General features: G+C 38.1%; 1 protein-coding gene across 7 annotated transcripts in view; it reads left to right on the forward strand.

Moving 5' to 3' along the window:
• Positions 1-19,116, forward strand: part of TRPM7 (transient receptor potential cation channel subfamily M member 7) — a 146,286-nt gene that overhangs the window by 68,553 nt on the left and 58,617 nt on the right. For all 7 annotated transcript variants that reach the window (XR_012656560.1, XR_012656561.1, XM_075069662.1 and 4 more), the window contains 10 exons: positions 1,505-1,703; positions 2,772-2,985; positions 3,517-3,641; positions 4,970-5,141; positions 7,820-7,994; positions 9,147-9,270; positions 9,964-10,036; positions 10,402-10,502; positions 11,267-11,401; positions 12,855-12,908. Coding sequence is in view for 5 of the 7 variants with exons in the window: in XM_075069662.1 (XP_074925763.1) it covers positions 1,505-1,703; positions 2,772-2,985; positions 3,517-3,641; positions 4,970-5,141; positions 7,820-7,994; positions 9,147-9,270; positions 9,964-10,036; positions 10,402-10,502; positions 11,267-11,401; positions 12,855-12,908 (1,372 nt within the window). In the remaining 2 variants the exon portion in view is untranslated. The remainder of the gene's footprint in view (positions 1-1,504; positions 1,704-2,771; positions 2,986-3,516; positions 3,642-4,969; positions 5,142-7,819; positions 7,995-9,146; positions 9,271-9,963; positions 10,037-10,401; positions 10,503-11,266; positions 11,402-12,854; positions 12,909-19,116) is intronic.

Genomic DNA, 19,116 nt, shown 5'->3' on the forward strand with positions numbered 1-19,116 from the left:
TAAAGACAACAGTCTCTTTCATTACACAGCCTGGTTCATTCCCAGAGCAGGTCTATCCTGTGCACTGAATGAGGCAGGGATCGTGTGGGGAAAAAAAGTAGTATGTGATTATGTAATTAAAGACTCTGTCATAATGCATACATACAAGCAGAGCTGTCCCTTGGGTAGGCGAATCGGGGCAACTGCGCCAGGCCACGCGCTTTGGGAGGCCTTGTGGGCCGGTGCGATTGGCCAGTGTGGTTGGTCCCAGAGGAGACAAATCTGTCACTTCTGCCCCAGACCTCCCTAGGGATGGCTCTGCACACAAGGCAACCTTTATTGATAAAAGTGAACTAAAAAATCAAATTCCATGATGTGATATTATATTGCGACTGAAGTTTCTTCAACAGGTTTGGAGCTTTTGGTTCCACAGCACAGAACTCTGCCATTTGAGTTAACATAGTAACAGAGAGCAGTAGTTGGTTGATGTTTTCTGTGGACGAGCACTAGAGGGGGATGAGACACACACTTTGCCTTTGGGTTTCACAGATATTTCCTGACAGCAGAGGAATGCTGAGGCTTGGGAGTTTGGGGCTCCATTATTGGAAATGGCTGAGTCATTTTGGCTGAATCTTTCAGCTGGCGTGTAAAATTTCAGTCCAAATGGTTAATGTGGCAAAGATATAGGCAACTGGAAACAGGGTCTTATAATGGAAAGTGTTGAGCAACCTTAATAATGGGCAGCGCTTCCAGCCCTACCTATAATACTTAGGAAAAAGTAACTTAAATAATCAAACCTTTCTGGACACTAAGAGTAGCCAGCAGACTTGCAATGTGTTTTGGCTTTCAATTCACTGCACTCTTCAGCTTTGAATAAGAGCCATCAGTATTTGACATAATTGTGAATCGTCTGTATAACTTTGCTCTGAATGTTATGGGAACTTTTGTCTTTGGAAAGCTAAAGAAAATAAGTGGGGAATTTAGTACTAAGTGCCAAAATCTCTTGCCAGGTTTGATTACATCAGCCTGACAGTCTTTTGATAGGAGTTGCTCATCCAAAGGTTTTCCTATACTTTATCATTCTGCGCTACAGACCTTAGAGTGGCACAGCTGTATCGCTGCAGCTGTGCCACTGTAAGGTCTCTAGTGTAGCGGCTGTATGCTGGCGGGAGAGAGCTCTCCTGCCAGCGTAATTAAACCACCCCAAACGGTACCTATGTCAGTGGGAGATGCTGTCCCACCGACATAGTGATGTTCACAATGGCACTTCTGTCGATGAAATGTTTGTTGGTTGGGAGGTGCTTTTTTCACACTCCTATCAACAAAAGTTTTACTGACAAACGTGCTAATGTAGATATAACCCTAGAAGGGTGTAACTGAGGTTCAGATAGTTCATTTATAGGCATGGACATTCTAACTTTTTCCCACTAACTCTGCTGTAAAAAGATTTGTCCCCTTTAATTACTCCATGCATCCAAGTACAATGAGATTAATGACTACAAATGTAATATATAATCGTGTACAGGTGCTGCTGTGGTCGCTTGGTCAGGCAACATGCTTGCTTTACTGCAAGTCTTGCCATGAAATATACAGATGTCAAACTGGGTGAAAATTTTAATCAAGAAATAGAAGAATGGTCAGTGGAAAAACACACAGAACAGAGTTCAACTGATGCTTATGGTGTCATTAACTTTCAAGGTGGCTCTCATTCATGCAGAGCAAAGGTATGTACAAAAGACTTTTTCCCCTTCCCTTGATCCATTGGCAAAGATGTTTGGATACTCCATTTAAATCTTGAAATGAAAGGTTTGGCAAGAAGATGAAATGCCTATTCCTGTGTTGTGAGATAGTAGCCTCCCTACTATCAGTAGGAGTCCTGTTATCCCAAATTTTGACTTCTCTTTAGTCCAGTGGTGTTCTGCTAAATTTCTTCTGTTAATGCTTGTGCTGGATTGAAAGTCATGGAGACTGAAATACTCCATTTACCTACAGAAACAGCTACAGCATGGATAACAGCACTGCAAGTTTCCCTCTCCCTGGCTTGCAGTGTATCTCAACCCTGTCCTGGAGGAACCACTTCTAGGAGTGGAAAAAATAGTTCAGTCTCCATGTCCTTTCATTAATTGGCACCTCTGCTGAGACTGCCAACTAATTAGTACCAATTGTGGTGATGTTGGTGCTAGTGTGGACCCCTGCCATCTGGGAACTAGTCTGAGTAAGGTTTCACTTCTGCCCATTTGCCCCCTCTTCCCTGTATGGCCTATGTTAGGGACGTAGCATCATTCTTAACTCCATTACCCCCACCTCCTCTCTGGAGGAGGTGGGCGTAATGGGGCAGGAGGTGAGGGGGAAGAAAATAGTTGTATTTTTTTTCCACAGTTGGAATATCTTTTTATATGGGATATACAGACAGAAAATACATTCAGCCTCAGCAATTGAACTAGTCATATTTTGGCAATATTCTAGATTTTCATTGATATCTGCAAATTTAGAAATGCTCATGAAATTGTCACAAAAGTTTTGCAGAACACAGTGTTATTGTGATGGACCTACATGTAACCTACCTGCAGCTTTCGTAGGTGCTTCAAAATCTTATTGCCATTGTCTACTTGAATTTTTTGAGAACCTGAAAATACTTGTACCAGGTCTTATAATCCATTGTTCATAAAGTATGACAGATGCATATTTTTCAGTATTCAGTAGTATTTCTTCTCATGGATCTTCCTTATCAATTATGTAATGGTTTATTATAGGAACTTACTAACCCTCACAACTTTTTTTTTTGGTCTTAGTATGTGCGATTATCATATGACACTAAGCCTGAAGCCATTCTACAACTTCTTCTTAAAGAATGGCAAATGGAGCTGCCCAGACTTGTTATCTCTGTACATGGGGGGATGCAGAAATTTGAACTTCATCCACGCATCAAACAATTGCTTGGCAAAGGTCTTATTAAAGCTGCAGTAACAACAGGTGCCTGGATTATAACTGGAGGAGTGAACACAGGTAAATAAATCAAGTATAAATTTTATATAATATAAATCTTCAAATAACAGTACAGACTCGTGCATAGTTTACCCACATTCTAGTTCTTAAATAAAGGTAAGCAGATTCCAAAATTATTGTCTAGTCAGAGGAACAAAACATTTGTATCTCTAAAATACTGTCTGAAGTTTGACTGACCTTACAGTTAAACAAATGAATGTTTATGAATTTTATCTTGAGCATATGAACTTAAATCTTGTGATATTATTATGTAATAATGTAGAACATGTACATTGTGCGAAAAGTGTATGTTGCTTCAAAATATGCAGTATTATAGTGCGACTTGTCAATGTAGAAGACTGGCTGGCATGTATGTTGTAAAGTTTCCAGAAATTCTCATTACTCTGTTACTGTTAATGTATGTTTTGTGCACAGTAGGTCTTGCTTTATGCTGTCAACTAAAGGAGTTCTCTAATCTTCACAGTAATTGGGGAGGTTAATGCTAATAGGATGTAGTTTCAATATACAGAATGTTTTCTTGTGTATGAACAGGTGTTGCAAAACATGTTGGTGATGCCCTGAGAGAACATGCTTCCAGATCATCTCGAAAGATTTGCACTATTGGGATAGCTCCATGGGGAGTGATTGAAAACAGAAATGACCTTGTTGGAAGAGATGTAAGAATGGGCTTATCCAGTTGAAATAACTTTTAACTGCATGATCTTTTATATTTGTGTTTTTCATAATCTGCTCAGGTTTGCGGTCTCACTGCCTTTTATGATACTGAGATACTTCTGTCTTTGCTCTGGGAGATATAGGGACATCTGTTGTGATTTACAGAGGAGTACTGCTGTAAGAAATTACAAAATCCTAATTCAGTAGAGTAGACTGTTGTACACTTGTATGGCCCCAAAGAGCAGGTTAGAGTAGCCACAGAATTTCCAGAAAACTTACTCTGTAATCTGAGAACAAGCATAAGAAATTATAAGTCCATGGAAAAGTTTCCAAAAAGCTACAAAACCTGACAATACCATAGTGGGGAGATCTTCAAAAGTAGCAAAGAGAGATAAGAGCACAAGTCCCATAGAAAGTAAATGAAACGTGTCTTCCTAAACTCTTTGGGGGTTTTTTCAAGTACCTAGGGATCTAGGGTTGGACTCTCCATTCTTTTAATTAGGGAACAAAGTGGACTTAAAGCAGTGGGAAATGGCCAGCCCTATCCATGTGGGGCAACTCTCTACTGGCAGAGGTGGCTCTTCTGCTTCTCTTACTAGCTGCCCACCTCACACTTGGTACAGGATTCGGGGAGCAAGGTGGGGAATGGACACAGCAAAGCAGAGCACCCTTTTGCCTGATCCTCTCCCTGGCATAAACTAGTTCCTTGCAGCTCTAGCTTGGACCAGGGCCATGCAGCTCAGGATTCAGAGAGGGAGCCACTCCCTAATTAGAGCTCTCCACCCCCTCCGTTCCCTGAGTAGAGTTTTGGCAGGATGGAGAATGAGTTATGCAGAATGAAAGTTCTTTCTCCCCCTTCGTAACTGCATAATCATCCTGCACTATTGTAACCCTAAGTGGAAAGTCAGACAATGTGTAAACTACTTTTTAAAATTGTCCTCCTACATCTTGAGACTCAATTCTAAAAATGATATTTCAATTTGTCTGCAGCTATAACACAGAGAGCTTGGTAGATGTCTTCATGGATTCTGGCATGTACTTTTTGCTGTCTGTTTTGTTCTTTTCTGTAGTCAGGGTTTTAATTTGCTAGAGGTGTCCTCTCTATAGCACTTTAGAGAAGAATTATTGTGTTGTACAGTAATCCACTTTCCTGCAAGAATGCAGCCTGTAGGCAGAGCTGCTGGGTGAAGACATGCGTGCTGGCAGGTATCATTTTAGGTCTGCTGGCTTTCAGTGGTGTCCATTTTACTTTTAACCAAACCAAATAGCTAAAATTGTGGTGATCAGTCTGGCACTTGGCAAATAATGCCTTTTGTATGTTATTTTTTAGGTTGTTGCTCCATATCAAACTCTGTTAAACCCTCTAAGTAAACTAAATGTCCTAAATAATCTCCATTCCCATTTCATACTGGTGGATGATGGAACAGTTGGAAAGTATGGAGCAGAAGTTAACTTGCGAAGAGAACTGGAAAAAACTATCAATTTGCAGCGGATCCATGCAAGTAAGCAATCATAATGTCCTGGCAATGACTAATGTTGTTCTGTTCTATTAAAAAATATTACATGCATACAAACTATGGTTTAAAAAAAACCCCACATTTGTTAAGGTTGTGAAGTGAAGCTCTCATAAGTTACGAAATGTCAGAATCCAGGTTGGCTTACTACTGTAATGTCTCGTTCCTGCGGGTTTTTTCCTGACCGCTCCACTTTAAACTTAAACCAACATAAAGTAGAACCTCAGTTACAAATACCTTGGGAATGGAGATTGTTCATAACTCTGAAATGGTCATAACTCTGAACAAAACTTTATTTCAAAAGTTTACAACTGAATATTGACTTAATACAGCTTTGACATTTAACTATGCAGAAAAAAATGCTGCTTTCCCTTTATTTTTAGTAGTTTACCTTTAACACAGTACAGTTCTGCATTTGCTTTTGCTTTTTCTCTGCTGCTGCCTGATTTGTGTGCTTCTGGTTCCAAATGAGGTGTGTGGTTGACTGGTCAGTTCGAAACTCTGATGTTCATAACTCTGAGGTTCTACTTTATTCGTATAGTAAACATCCCAATAGCTATGTCAACATACAATATTCATAAATTAAAATATTTCCAAATCTGTAACAAACTGCTAATTTTTGTTGTCTGGTTTGAGGCATTTAGGACCTGATTTTTTGGAATACATAACACAATCCCCACTGATTTCACTTGTAGTTGTGAGTGCCCTGCCTCTGCAAATCAGACTGCAGAATCTCAAATCATGCATCCGGAAAATTAGAAACACACCGTCACACACACAGCCCATCCGTGCAAAAATTCAAGTCTGCTTCCAAAGCATGGAGACGTTAAAGCGTTTTAAAGAAAAGGCTGTTAGAAATGTCTGAACTCTTTGGGCTGAAATACCCTCTTCTCTTCCCACCACCCCAATCATCATTCTGAGGTGGACACCTGGCATAGAACATTTTAGCCCAAACAGTCGACGTTCGGCAAAGGTATAAGCAACTGCAAAAAAGGTTGCCCAACAATTTCCATTATAAGTCCCCAATAGGTGGTGCTGCCGCCAGTTCCATGTATAATGAAATACCTGAGGCTAAGCTCCCCTCTTTAACTTTTCCTAAAAATGTATCCTACTTCACAGCCATTACTGTGTCTGATAAATTGATCTAACTGAACCAAAGTGGACACAAGATCCCTCTCGAAGGAAACTTAAAGGTGCAAGCAAAACTTATATAACCAGTTTTAAACTATGTCCCCATACAGGAAAAGGCACCAGTTTAACAAAACTGTTTTTTAAACTGATCTGAGTTAAACCGGTGCAACATGTGTGTGTGTGTATGTGTGTGTGTGTGTGTGTGTGTGTGTGTGTGTGTGTGTAAAATCAAGTCCTGAATTTAAGCCACTTTCCAGAAACCCAGTTGCCCATGCGAAATCCATGTCTTGGCCTTTCCGGACATCGGTTCAGCTGCTGCCTTGAACCCTGGGCACTGCTTATGGATTCTTACTGACCCTGCTGCAGCTAGGAGGCTTCTTTCATGGCCCTCTGGGGCTGGCACTAGCTACCAGCCAGTTCTAGAATTGACAGTGTAGCATCACTAGATCAAGCCAGGATGTATCACTTTAGGTTTTGGAGTGACTAGGTCGTATGTCTTGCCCCACAAGTACTGGCAGCCCTCACTGATCAGATTAGCCATCTCCTTTGAAGCTGATCACTTGTTTCATGGTAGGGGATGACTGGAAAATTTGAATTAAGGGTCACTGCCATTTGAGGGAAGGAAGCCCAGGCATTTTGCACTGATCTGCACTCTCCTGTATTAGATTAACATAATGTCTCTGTCCTTTAAGAATATTTCTATAGTTAGTGCCTAATAATTAAGGCTAAGATTCAGTTATGGGTATTTTTAGTAAAAGTCATGGACAGGTTATGGGCAGTAAACAAAAATTCATGGCCCCTGACCTATCCATGACTTGTACTATAAATACTCCTGACTAAATCTTAGGTGCAGAAGTTATGGAGGTCTCGGAAAGTCATGTCATCTGTGACTTCCGTGACAGACTTGCAGCCCTACTCATAATCCTTAGTCACATGAAGACTGATCTGCACCATTGATGATGGAACCATTACTGATAAGAACGTACTTGAAGGCCTTGAAAATGTTGTTCTGGTTTTTGACATTTTTCCCTCTCTGAAGAATTCTAGACAGTTTTTACATCATGCCATATTCCTTATATATAATATAATGACAAAAGAGTCCGTACTTTATTAAAAACATAGTGCCTGTATTCGTGTTACTAATCTTTTAAAAATTAGCTTGTTACAAAATATGCAATGTGCTTTTGTGATGCAGAAAAGGATTATGGTTCATCTTCTTATCTTATTGTTTTAACACATGGTGTAATGTACTGTGAGGCAAGACTGTGGGCATTAATATGATGTGTTCATACACTGTGTAATTTGTTGTTTGTATATTCACATACAAATATCATAATGATCTCAACTGCTGTAGCAAACCAATTTTATGGGAGATGTAGTAACTTTTTCATGTTACTTGTTGACCTGAAGTAAACTTGGAAAAGCTTACATCACAGCATATTGGTAATGCTTAGATCAAAGAACATGAAATTTTTTTTAAAAGGAAGATTAATTTTGGCTTCAAAACTTATTTGATGTTTTTTACCTTTTTGTAGGAATTGGCCAGGGTGTCCCTGTGGTAGCACTGATATTTGAAGGTGGTCCCAATGTTATCCTCACAGTTTTGGAATACCTTCAAGAAAGTCCTCCTGTGCCAGTAGTAATATGTGAGGGAACTGGGAGAGCAGCAGACATACTGGCATATGTTCATAAGCAAACAGAAGAGGGAGGGTAAGCCTACATATGATTAACACTTTGACTAATAATGCTAGACTTGTTTGAGAGCACTTTCCATTAACAAACTTGTGTAGGAGCCTCGTGTTCATGAAAGTCAGACATTACAGGCAATAACTTCAATCATGCATTCTGTCCAAACTTCCCATACCAGCTGTACCAGTAAACCTCAATTCTGAGCTGCCATGCTGTTTTGTTTCTGGATTCCTTCTGAGCAGAGACTACTAGTCATGCCCGATTTTGTAAATTGTGTGGTGCTTTTGTAATGCTTCCAAGGAGACGGTAGGATGAAGTCCCCAAACTCATTTTTGCTTGTGACTGAAATCAGAACTGACCCAGAATTCTCAGACACAAGACTAATGTAGTGCCCCTATGTTACCAAGCTACCTGAAAATACCACTTGAAAGTATTTTAGCTGTCAGACCGTTTCATTTAACGAGCTGTATGTATAGTAAGAGCTTGACTGAAGAGAGAGAGGAAATGATTCTGTATAAACTGTTTGTTTTGAAAACAAATATCACCTTAAAACTATTCTGATGGTGTGGGATGTGGCTGCCTACTTGTGAATGATGTTCCATATAGGAAACACAGTGCATTTGTGTTCCATGAGCCTCACTGGCTTCCAGTTAGTTTTCAGGTATACGTAAATAGGACCCTGCATATTTAATACTTTCTCAGAGACCACCTTTCCTATTGTGATTCTGAGGCAGTAGAGATGAGCTGAGGTGCTAAAGCTAAGAGCCTGCTAGTTTTAATTGTGAAGAAGATAGGAGGCAGGACATACTCAGAGAGAGGGAGTTCGATTTTTGAGTTCACTTTGGTCCTGTTGATCCACCAAAGCTCAGATTTTATCATTCGTTCATGCTACGCAGCCTAGCTGTTCTCTTAAGATTTTACTGAGGGTTATTGGGTGGTGGAGGTGCTTAGCTGGTTTTGGAAATTGTGGGGAAAGTCCTAGTTTGTATGGCCCTTAGGAAGAAGGGGGACTTACTTTAGTTTTGGACATTTGTTATAATTATATTGATAAAGCTCCTATCTGTACCCAGAGTTTTTGGATAGGAATGTTTTAGACCATTTGAAATATATTTATTGACTTGCTTACAGTTCATGTATAACAATATGGGCTTTTGGTTGTTTCTGTAATCTTAGAAATATTCCTGATGGAGCAGAACCTGAAATCATTTCAACCATCAAAAAAACATTTAACTTCGGTCAGAGTGAGGCAGTTCATCTGTTTCAGACGTTGTTGGAATGCATGAAAAAAAAAGAACTTGTAAGTAGATTTCAGCAAAGGAAGCTTTTTATTTCAAGCATGTGCACATGTAAGATCTAATTTGAGATTCTTCTCAGATTGTATCAATCAGGGTTTATCTTTATGGGATGGAATCTGAACAACTAGGGAAGATAGAATGGTCCCAAATAAAAATCAAACTCCAATTTTCTTGTTCATTTTTCTTACCTTTGGTCAAGTGATTCTGCTTACTGTGACTACAGCTGATTATGTTATTTGGTCAGTATTATGGTAAAATGTTTAGTCTTAGTGACCATGATTCAGGGAAGTATTCCCTAATCAGCAGGATAATTGAGCACATTCTTAATTTTAAGCACAAACATAAAGTCCTATTGAAGTCAATGGGATTTAGGCATTTTGCTTATGGGGCAGTGTTTTGAAAACTGCTTAACTGCTTTACTGAATAAGATGGGTTTAAGTACATATTTAAGTATTTTTCTGAATCAGGGCAAGTAGTAGCATCCCAGACTCTAATCCCAATCTTGTGTCAGTATTTAAACACATGAACTAACAAAGTTCTCATAAACTCAAACTGATTTTTAGCTTTTTATGTTCTTTATGGTGAAAGGCTTATCCCTTGTGCTACAAAATATAGAGGAGATACTGTTTTTAAAAGTGAAATTGAATACTTATTTCAGTATTATGCTGTTTTGTTTTGTTTTTTAAATAAAACAGATTACCGTATTCCATATTGGGTCAGATGAACATCAAGATATTGATGTTGCAATACTTACAGCACTGCTGAAAGGTGAGGTTTTAAATTTAAGGGCATTTAATAACCCCAAAATGGCACATTAGTGATATGAGGGAAAATGTAACAGTTTATATAGTACAGTGATATTAATGTATTTTTTGTCTAATTTTTTTCCAAACTGAGTAATTGTTTTGTTACAGCTACTTACTTATGACATGGATATATTGTGTTAAATAATAAAAAATATATTCTATATTTGTGTGTTTTCTTTGGGGTAAAAATATTTGTTTCAAATAGTTTAGGGTGTCTTAATGTGTAATATCCCACCTTTAAAATTTGAAAACTTGTGAAATAAGGATTCATTTTATGAGCAACTTAAAGTATAAATGAACATTGTTTGTTTGTTTGTTTTGGTTTAGGTACAAATGCTTCTGCATTTGACCAACTTGTCCTTACACTGGCATGGGACCGAGTTGATATTGCCAAAAATCATGTTTTTGTTTATGGACAACAGTGGCTGGTATGTAAATATTCTAGATTAAACATAGTGGTATTTTACAGGACAGAAGCTAAATTATTGCAAAGAATGAACTTTTTGATTGTGTAGAAATAGTAGAATACTGACATGTTTAGGAGAGCAATTTCTGGACATTTACCTGCTATGTAAGCTACTTCGTTTTTTTACTTATCTAAAATAATTGGATTTATTTTTTTATTTTCTAAATATTCCAAGTAACAGGGAAAAAAATTCAGTACAAAAGATTAAAACTTAACTCTCTTATTTATCAGGAGCTATAACATCTAAAGATATCGCAACTCACTGGCTTCTTCTGCTTTCATATTACATGATCTTATAAAGCTCTTTAAAAAGAAGCCAGTGGAACAGATTCTTGTTGCTGTCAGTTGGAAGAAACATACATTGGGTATTAAACAGCAGCGTCTTTCTTTTCTTGTATTGTCTGTGGCTTGTAAATTGGCTTGGGTACTAAGGTTCAGATTTTGGTTTTCCTTTTTCCATTAATAAAATAACTTTACAGTACTTTGCAGTGAAAGCACAGGGACATTGTTGGAACTAATGGCAGTTCTGACCTTGTTTTCGAAGCAACTTGCTAAAAGTAGTTAAATACACTCTCACTATTTCCTTGCTTACTTTATTGCTGTATATAAATGAGGCTGTGTTTTTAATTTAGTTCTGCTTGATAAGTAGAGGTACATTTATCTCAGTAATAGTCTTTGAATAAGTAATTAGTTTACCACCTTCTCCTGCCCTCCCCCCCCCTTCAGGTTGGATCGCTGGAACAGGCTATGTTAGATGCCCTTGTGATGGATCGAGTTGCATTTGTGAAACTTCTTATTGAAAATGGAGTAAGCATGCACAAGTTCCTTACAATTCCCAGGCTGGAAGAGCTTTACAACACAGTAAGTTAATGACAATTGTAGATAATGTTATATACTGTATTCAGTTTATAAAGTCACAGCTGTAAACTTGTCATAATTTAGAAAAAATTGTAAAAATAGCTGGTAGAAAATTCCTTGTTTGTATACGTACTTATTTTTAAAGATTACCTAGAAACGTTGTTTTCATGGGCGTTTATTCCATTGGGTCTCATACTTTTTTACTGGTGACCCCTTTCACACAGCAAGCCTCTGAGTGCAACCCCCTAGTAAATTAAACACACTTTTTTTAAGTTTGGAGTTTGGGGTGGAGGTTGACAGCTCACGACCCCTCATGTAATAACCTTGCGATCCCCTGAGGGGTCCCAACCCCCAGTTTGAGAACCCCTGATTTATTCCATATTTTTAACTACTTTACTAGGAGATCATACAGAACAGTAGGTGCAACATATAAACAATGTTTTATGCTTTTTAGCAGTTAATGTGTTCTACATCTTCAGAGTGTTTTTACAAACAGTATGGTAACTATATGACAGTTACTTTTGGATCTTTCAAGGAAAATTAGAGGGTATAAAATAATTTGAATTTTGTTTTAGAAAGTGCAAAAATAATCTTTTTCTGTAAGTGAGAGGTGTGGTCTAGTGACTGATTAAAGCAAAGGATTAGTAACTAGGAAACCAGGTTCTGCACCCCATTCTGTAAATAATTTTGTTTTATTTTTTGGACAGATCAGTTAGTCTGTCTGTCCTCAGTTTCCTCATCTGTAAAATTTGTACAATATTTATCTTTAGAAAGCACTCTCAAAGTAAAAGATACTATATAAAGGCAATATACTATTGCCATATGTAAATAAATGGTTAACGATTAATATTTTTTTAAGTGTTTAAATATTTAATATATAGCATTTCACACTTTTAAGTGAATTGTATAGAGATGATTTCATACACTGCTGACGTACAGCCGCTTCTGGGATGGAGCATGGCAAATGTTTTAACAGCAACGCTACACGGCTGTTTAGAAAATGAAGACTATTTTATCAAAGTAAAAATTCTTTCCTCAGTTGTTTTCATTATTAAATTCTGTAAACAAGAATGGAATTGATTTCTGTGGTATGATACATAAAATTTAATGTGGTGTTCCATTCTGTTTGTGTGAGACGAGCTACAGTACATTGACCTGATAACACACACGCACACTCTCTCTCTCTCTCTCACGTCTGATCTCAGGGTTACAAGATCAGAAAAGAAAACCAGAAACAAAGGGGAAATGCTTAGCACATAGAATTGCTAGATGGTGGAATATTTGTATCTGATGGTTGCTCACGGTTTAAAGAGAGAACGTCTTTCGTTAAGGTCAATATGCAAATATCAAGTTTTTGCTTTTGCTTCCATGTTCTCATGTCAGTCATGCGTATTTAAGATCACTTATAATTTAAGTGTCCAAAATTCTGTTTTTTCTTTTCTTTGTATGTGTAAAGAAACAAGGCCCAACTAACCCAACACTCTTTCACCTTGTTCGGGATGTCAAACAGGTATGCTTTAAACTTGTATCAAACAACTGTGAAATAAGATGTTTTGCTAGCAGTTTAAGTCTTAGTGTTTTAGACTGTTAGGTTTATTTTAATATCAACAACAGTTAGCCAGTCCTAATTTTATTAATTAATGAGTTTCTTAAACTCAGATTTTGAAAGAGCACCTCATACAGTCAGGTAGGATGGGAGAATTGATTCTGAGAAGTAGATGATATTACTGTGGCCATACTAAAAACATTTTCACAACAGTTTTGGAAGGAGGATCCGTGGTGATAAGTTAGTAAGTGTGTACCTATAATTAAAGATCAAGGGTAAAATTTTCAAAAGCACTTAAAGTAAAAATCAGTGGGATAATAAAATTTTTATCCAAGCAAAACTCCAGATCCACAGGCCTTATGCCTTGTGGTCATTGTATTAAGACTTAAGACTCGCCTGCTGTTACAGACCCTATGCCACTAGCACTCCCAGCTATCTCCGTGACACCACTGATTTCCTGAGGAAACTGCAATGCATTGGTGACCTTCCAGAAAATGCCATCCTAGCCACCATGGATGTAGAGGCTCTCTACACAAACATCCCATACATAGATGGAATACAAACTGTCAGGAACAGTATCCCTGATCATGCCACAGCACAACTGATGGCTGAGCTCTGTGCCTTTATCCTCACACACAACTATTTCAAATTTGATGACAATATATATCTCCAGATCAGTGGCACCTGGCACACTATGGGGCACCCATGTCAAATATCCAATTTTTAGCCGATCCTGAATAGACGCTTCTTCATACTCGCTAACTCACCCCTTACCTATCTACTGAGAATCTGTCATCATCGACCAGGCAAGAGAGCTGAGGAATAATTCCACGCGCATGATTAATCAGCGCCACGCAAACGATCTGTGAAAAAACTAGCGGACAAATCTGCACGATTACATTTTCTAGACACCAGGGGCGAATAATGAGGACATTAACCACCCTAATACGAGAACTACCAGACCGGCTATTGCCTACTCAATAGCCTCCACGTCGCCAACCGGGCAATAACGATCATTTACACAAACTGGGTAAACCAGCAACTTAACCTCCGAGACAGAGGACTCAGATCAATCTAACATAAATCTCACAAAGCATCTCAAAACTACACAAAACCCAAGAAAGAACGATCAAAACGAGACTGTACCTCGAAGTCTGAGCCTACTGCAAGACAAACAAAGAAAACCACAGGTCACTGCCCTAGATACAGTCCCTATCTAAAAGCGCTGCAACGCAATCATCAGGGGCTCTACACCCATCCTACAATGATCCACACTTCACAGGCGGGTGGAAAGTCTGCCACACAATCCTCCAACTGAATATATCCTAATGCTCACCGCACCATAAGATAACGTCTCGTAGTACCAATCGCACACAACTAATGCAACTCGCCACATACTAACCAAACAAGTCATCACAGCTTAACAATAGCCACACATCTTATACAGGTCATACACGTGAACGACCATTTAATATTATGCCATCCATTATGCCACAATACCTGCTGCTAGGAGTCGACAAACTGACAACGTCTCATACGGAAGAGGATAAATACACAAATAGATATAGGAAATGGCAAAAATACAAAAAACTGAGAGCAAACATTCCCACCTCTCTGGCAATACTATATGCAAATCTTAAGCGCCATCCTAGTCAGAAGAAAAAAACTTCAGACAATCAAAGAAGAAACAGGCTGAGAAACTTTCATCAACCAGCAAATAGAACGCTTCCAGTGCAGATAAACACATACAATAAAAAAACGTTAATGCTGACATCACAAAACATTTCTCATCCAATTGGTCACCTCAACTCTAGAAAGGGCTCATCACTGACTGAACTAAACCTCATAATCCTACTGCATCATAAAGGTCTTATATTCAGCTACATCATATCAGAATGGATAATGCCCCAGAATAGCTCATGCCCAAAACGTTTATTCAGTTAAGTAGGTGCCAATCAGGATCCTGCTAGACTAGGACAGCATGCCAGTAAATAGCAAGAAATAGTAATTCTAAGAATAATTCATAGCAATTGACTAGTGAATACAGTAGCTACGTTTCTTCAAGGCGTATCCAAGAGATTTATAAGATGGAGCCTGATAAAGAACGAAAGAAGGGTGAAATTTGGAGATTCTTAATGATTCTATTCTCAAATATATAAGAAATACTAGATACATAACGATCCAACTTCCATTATGGAATTCATGCATATATCAAAGACTTATGGAACGCAAATAAGGAACTACTTTCCTTGTCTCGTTCTGTCTATACAATCGAAATTGTTATGGAATATTTACTTAGCCCTCGGATCTGATTGATCAACAGTACGCATTTGTAGAAATTTGCCGCATCATTGAACTTACAGCATGCTATTTACTGTTTTTGACCAAGTAGTATCTTCATTAGGAGACTTACTAAGGCCGAGCTCCATTTGTCCAGATGTGGAGCTTGCAAACGTATTGCAAGCCTCATCAATGATGCACCTCTCTAAAACCAATAAAATTTGGTCAGAGGATCATAGTGAGGTAAATTTGGGCTTCTTTGCCCGAGTGCAGGTGGACTCGTTGTGTGGCCTCAGTTGAAATCTGTCTGCATTGTACAGTTTGACCGGTCTTGTGAAATCAGTAAGGAAGAGTCAATAGAGCATGGTTGATTGTCAGACTGCGTCACGTGTTGGATATTATATTTCACAGAGAATCTGGACAGTTTTTTTGGGCGATACTGCGTGCGATGTCTGTTTAGGTGAGAGCATAAAAATGTGTGAGTATCGCCTCAGGGCCTTCATCTTGCAAGACATAGACTGGGCACGGGAGAGCTCAATCACGAATATGGGGTAGTCGATCTCTGATAGACATACCAGGTAACGTGAGGTGTTGATCAAAATCGGCTTTGACAAGGCCAATAGGATTAGGATCTTGAGAGATGTTCCAAACAAGGGAGGTTGAGACAGAGCAACCAGAACCGAGCAAGTTGTGAAGCGCTTACATGAGTCAAAGTAATAAAAGTATTAATTGAAGCATGTAAACATTTGCTCCAAATGAAATTCACACTTGGCTTGAAAGTTGTTTCTACCCATACAATAGTGTTGCACACTATTTTCATAATGCCTCAGATTTAGGTATATGAGATCGAGTCTAAAGGTACTTCGACAGGCTAGATCGGAGGGGATTGTTTTCAAGTCGATGTAGAAGTACGTGGAACTTTCCTCTGCTAAAATTGAAATACTGATAAAGTCTGGTCACACATGGATACATAGGTTCAATTCATGGATCCCTAGCGTTCCGACTTGAAGGGAAGTAGGATGATCACTTGATTATTAACTGTCATTTCTGTCTAATGCATCTGTTTGCATGCGAAGGACGGCATCGGGTGATTAACGATTTCATCATTATGATCGACCAGCATAATCGTTATTAATATCTGGTGTAGAGATCACTACAGTCCTTGGACCTATCTAAAGTATGTTAGGACGAGTGTTTCAGTTCTGAAATGACACTAAAGCAAGACACGGTATGTGATACCTGGCAGACTGGTAAACAGAAAGTTGGTTGGTACATTGGAGAGTGCGGTCAGCATTAGTTCTTAGGGGCAGAGGCAGTTGAATGTTGGTGATAAGGGCTGTCTCGAATTAAACATCTTCTAAAAATTTTCTGTTTTCTCACAAAACAGTTTTCATTTAACTTGATTTGCTCTAAATAAAATGTTAATAGCTGAATTACAACCAAAAAACACATACAACCAGCTGGAAATAATGGATATTCTAGGAGGGGTAACGGTAACGTCTAAAAGTCACAAGATATTGATCATCTAGCGAATCATCGGGACTGGGACTGAGTGCGGATTATGAGCATTTATGAAACGGTTAGTATAGGAGCAAACCGATGTGACGTCAGATTTGGGTTATAGAGAAAATTCACAATCCTTGTTTTTGAAAGGTACGGGTAGGTAAAAGGTAAATCTTAACTCGTTGGAAAGAGCCTGCTTTAGAATTGATTACACCGGCCATTTCGAAATAGAGAGACGCCTCTCTTTCCGGAAAGACATACACTAACTGGTGAAAAAGTGCACACTATTGAAGTTAAGCTTGAAAGGTTCTAAGCCAGTATATTTCACGGGGAGCCGCACAGAAATCACAACGTGGGATGGACGATGCCTGGAAATGAAGGGCGAAAACGTCAGCTGCACCTGATAACAACACGGATTTTTAGACTAGATCACACAGCAAGTTGTGAAAGTCGAGTGTTGATGATAAAAATGCTTTTTAAAATGCTGTACTTAGGAAACCTGCTTAAATTCTAACAAACACACTTGACTGCTGGAAAATTATGCCCCATCTTACATATTGTTAGGACTGAATTGAGCAGCACAGATCGATGTATAAAAATATCTGAATCGAAAAATATTGTTACTATCATTATACTTTTACTACAATGTAACAAATTATAATCAATATAAATCATTGTATTCAACATTTCAGTTACATTGCGTTCGGCTTTTATAGCTGACTGTGATTTTTACAAAGTTAGAATAATAAATACCTTTTTTTATGCTTTCTTCAATCCAAAACAATCAACTTCACAAGAGTTCTGGGATAAATCCTCAAAATAAGCCAACTGGAAAAGCCCATAGTTGGGAAGGAGATAAAAGAGAAAAATCGTCTAAGATGATCATAAAGCACAGCTTACACAAAAAGATATGACAGTATCATATAGATTCTAACCATTTGATTGTAAATTCTCGTAAGAACATGACGTGTGAAACCGGCGCACTAGAAATTATGCAATAAGTCATAGATCTGTTACATATTAATGTAAAGTGCTTATACATTCCAAGGTAGAGTAAATAAAGCATGATTTTTATATAAATTATTTATAGGATGGTATTTGAAGAGGACATAACTCATCTTTGGGTACAATATGAAATACAATGTACAGCAGATAGTTAAATAAATTGAACTTGATATTAAAAGTAGCAAATTGAAACGGTAGGAAAAAAACTTTATCAAGAGTCTATATGTAACTAATTAGGATTCTATTATGAGTTATTGCTTTTTCAATAATTGCAAACATCAGGCAATTCAAGATTACGGAACAGATTACTGATATGTTAAAAGAAACATTCGAGAGGATAAAATATTGACAAAAATGGTGATATGATCCGACTGCAACATACTAAAGTCTAATTGTTGAAAAAGTAGTTCTAACCTTCCTTTGTTATTTAAATGATACGATGAAAAAGAAAAAAGAAAGAACAAAATGAATCGTAACATGATGATCCCTGAACAGACATTCTTTCTCTTATATCATTACTTTAGGCAGTTAGATGAAAAAGACAGAAACAGCCCTTTCTGCAAGCATTTGAAGAATCTGCTAAACTAGTGACTCAATGTATGTCAAAGTGACATGAGCAACCAAAGTGACCTTTGATGAACTCAAAGACTCGAACCAGTACTCAAGTAATCTATTTTATCGTCAATCTTTTATACCTCCTTAAACATTACCAAGTAGGACGTGAATTAAAAACTATTCCCCTTTCCCTACTTGTGTACCTAGCATCTGAGAAAGGGATTTCTAAAAGTGATTAATTATATTAATACAAATGCAATTCATCAAATTCGATATTACATATGAAAACGGGTTAATAAAAGAACTCTGGACCTGGACATTTTAACTAAACTCACTGATATATGATTCTTCACACACATTTTAAGAAAGCCATAGTACTATGTGAATTGGGCATTCGATAATAACAACACTATTCGAGAAGGGCAGATGAAATCAAACAACCCAATATAGCCATCAATTCTTGTGAGGTAGAGGTAAATAAATAATGTTATAGGGATAAATGAAGGTGCTTTCACTACTAGGAGGCTCTCCATCTTGGGGCCCCAAACAATTATCACTGAGTCTAAACCTCTCTCTTGTAAGCCATGTCGGGGGACAGTGATTCATGGATAGATTAAACAGCAAGCCTAGCACGAAGAGTCCCCTTTCGATATCTAAGACTTTACATCTCATGTCTTACCACTATGCTATTTCTTCTGCTTCCTAACTTCGCCCGGTGTAGGTACTAGCCATCCATAGTCTGATGTTCGGTCAACGATATATACTGGCTACGTGTTGCTTCCCTCGATCTATTTCTTTCCTGACCCTTCCGAGACGATTCTTTGTGGGA

This window comes from Chelonoidis abingdonii, chromosome 9 (assembly GCF_003597395.2).
Source record: "Chelonoidis abingdonii isolate Lonesome George chromosome 9, CheloAbing_2.0, whole genome shotgun sequence".
In the NCBI taxonomy this organism is placed as follows: domain Eukaryota; kingdom Metazoa; phylum Chordata; order Testudines; family Testudinidae; genus Chelonoidis; species Chelonoidis abingdonii.